The 1,558-nt window shown below is 43.2% G+C and overlaps 1 protein-coding gene across 1 annotated transcript in view; it reads right to left on the reverse strand. All coding sequences in view use genetic code 11, as the record gives it.

Moving 5' to 3' along the window:
- Positions 1-973, reverse strand: part of EGR_10934 (hypothetical protein) — a gene marked incomplete at both ends in the record, with an annotated part of 3,123 nt that extends 2,150 nt beyond the window's left edge. The window contains 2 exons of the mRNA XM_024500183.1: positions 480-680; positions 828-973. Of these exons, the coding sequence (XP_024345402.1) occupies positions 480-680; positions 828-973 (347 nt within the window). The remainder of the gene's footprint in view (positions 1-479; positions 681-827) is intronic.
- Positions 974-1,558: the final 585 nt, after the last annotated feature.

Here is a 1,558-nt window from a genome sequence, read left to right on the forward strand (position 1 = left end):
TATCCCATGCAGCTGGTACGGACGCCGTTTGTTAATGGGGTAGTACTTATGTTGGGTCCTTCTAGAATCAGAGCATCAAATAGTGGCGCCTTCGGGAGAAGTTGGGCGTGGAAGCGTGGAGACGTGGACAGGCGCGTTGGCCAATCTATTTGAGCTCAACTCTCATCTATGCCCTCGGGATGCGTGGTCCTCCTCGATGCCATTGCAGACGCTGCTCCCGTCCCATTGACCACTGGGCACCCTCTCTCTTCTCAGCTACTGCAGCCTATGCCATCTCATGCTCACAACTCCTTCCATGTTCCCAAAGAGTACCATGACGTCCTGTCTTCCTTTGTTCGTTTAGCACTTCTGAGTTCATGCCCCATGTCCGGTGAGCATCCGACATCGGTTTTTCCTACAATGCCCTCATTATTTCAAAGTACCCAATTCTCTTATCTACGTGTCATTATCAATACGTGCAGTGTTGTGTAACACCTTACAGCGGTGGACTGCACCAAGTCATATTGAAAATAGCTTGACTAAGCTTGAATGAAAATGGGCGGAGGATGTTCCTCATCTTAGACATATTTGCTTTTGTTGGGTCTGTGGTGCAAGTGTTTGTGTCATCAGGAAAAAATAAATCATCTGATTTGTGGTGGTTATTTTTCCATTGAGGTTGACAAAGAGCCTGTAGGGCTCTTCTACAAGGAGAAAAAAATAGAGAGCATAGTGACCCTCTTTCTGTTATGAAGACGTACAAGAGGAAACCGCGCGTGCGTTTGTTTGCAGAGTTGTTGAGTACTTTTACTGAGACAGTTGACCAAGGGACGCAGCTGGCAGGTCTATACTTCTCCATACTGAGGATGTGATTCGATGCATTTTTCTTCTTCTTCATGAAACATACTGGATTTTGAGCAACTTCTGAGTCACTTTGAATTTTGTTAGGTTGCTTTAAAGGATCATTTAATAGGAGAAAGGAATATGTATTAAACATGACGATTAGATCGTGCACTTCGGATGACGCTGACTACTTTTTTCACGTCATCTTGCTCTGCATCATCAATTGGGCGATCTTTTGATGAGGAATCGATGTTGTACTGTCTTATCGTTTCATTTTCTTCTCGCGAGCCGTCTTTTGGAAATACGTGTGAACTTGGTGGCAATACATTTTTCTTCTTCATGAAACATACTGAAAATTGTGCAATAATTTGGTCAAAGGTCTGCTCAAGCCTGGAAGGAGTCTCGAGACAATTTTGCTTGTTATATTCGTTGTTTTTTTATTTTGGTTTCTTCGTTATCCACCTTGATTATTCTTGAATAATATAACGTATGGGGAGTGTCAGTAGTGTAAGACCGCTGTTGAAGTAAATGATGTAGATGCTGCCCCCATCTCGAATGCCTCCTTTCTATCTACTCAGATCTCTCGCTTTGAGCCAATTTTCAGGCTGAAGTTACCTGAAATGGTGCACATTTGCAAACTATTGACAGGTTTCTGTGTTCACGTGCTAAACCTATCATTGAAGCCTAAACTCAGCAACGAATCGTTGTTTCAGGGAAGGAATTAGCTTCGTCTAAATGA

Source organism: Echinococcus granulosus (assembly GCF_000524195.1).
Source record: "Echinococcus granulosus chromosome Unknown EG_S00306, whole genome shotgun sequence".
Taxonomy (NCBI): Eukaryota; Metazoa; Platyhelminthes; class Cestoda; order Cyclophyllidea; family Taeniidae; genus Echinococcus; species Echinococcus granulosus.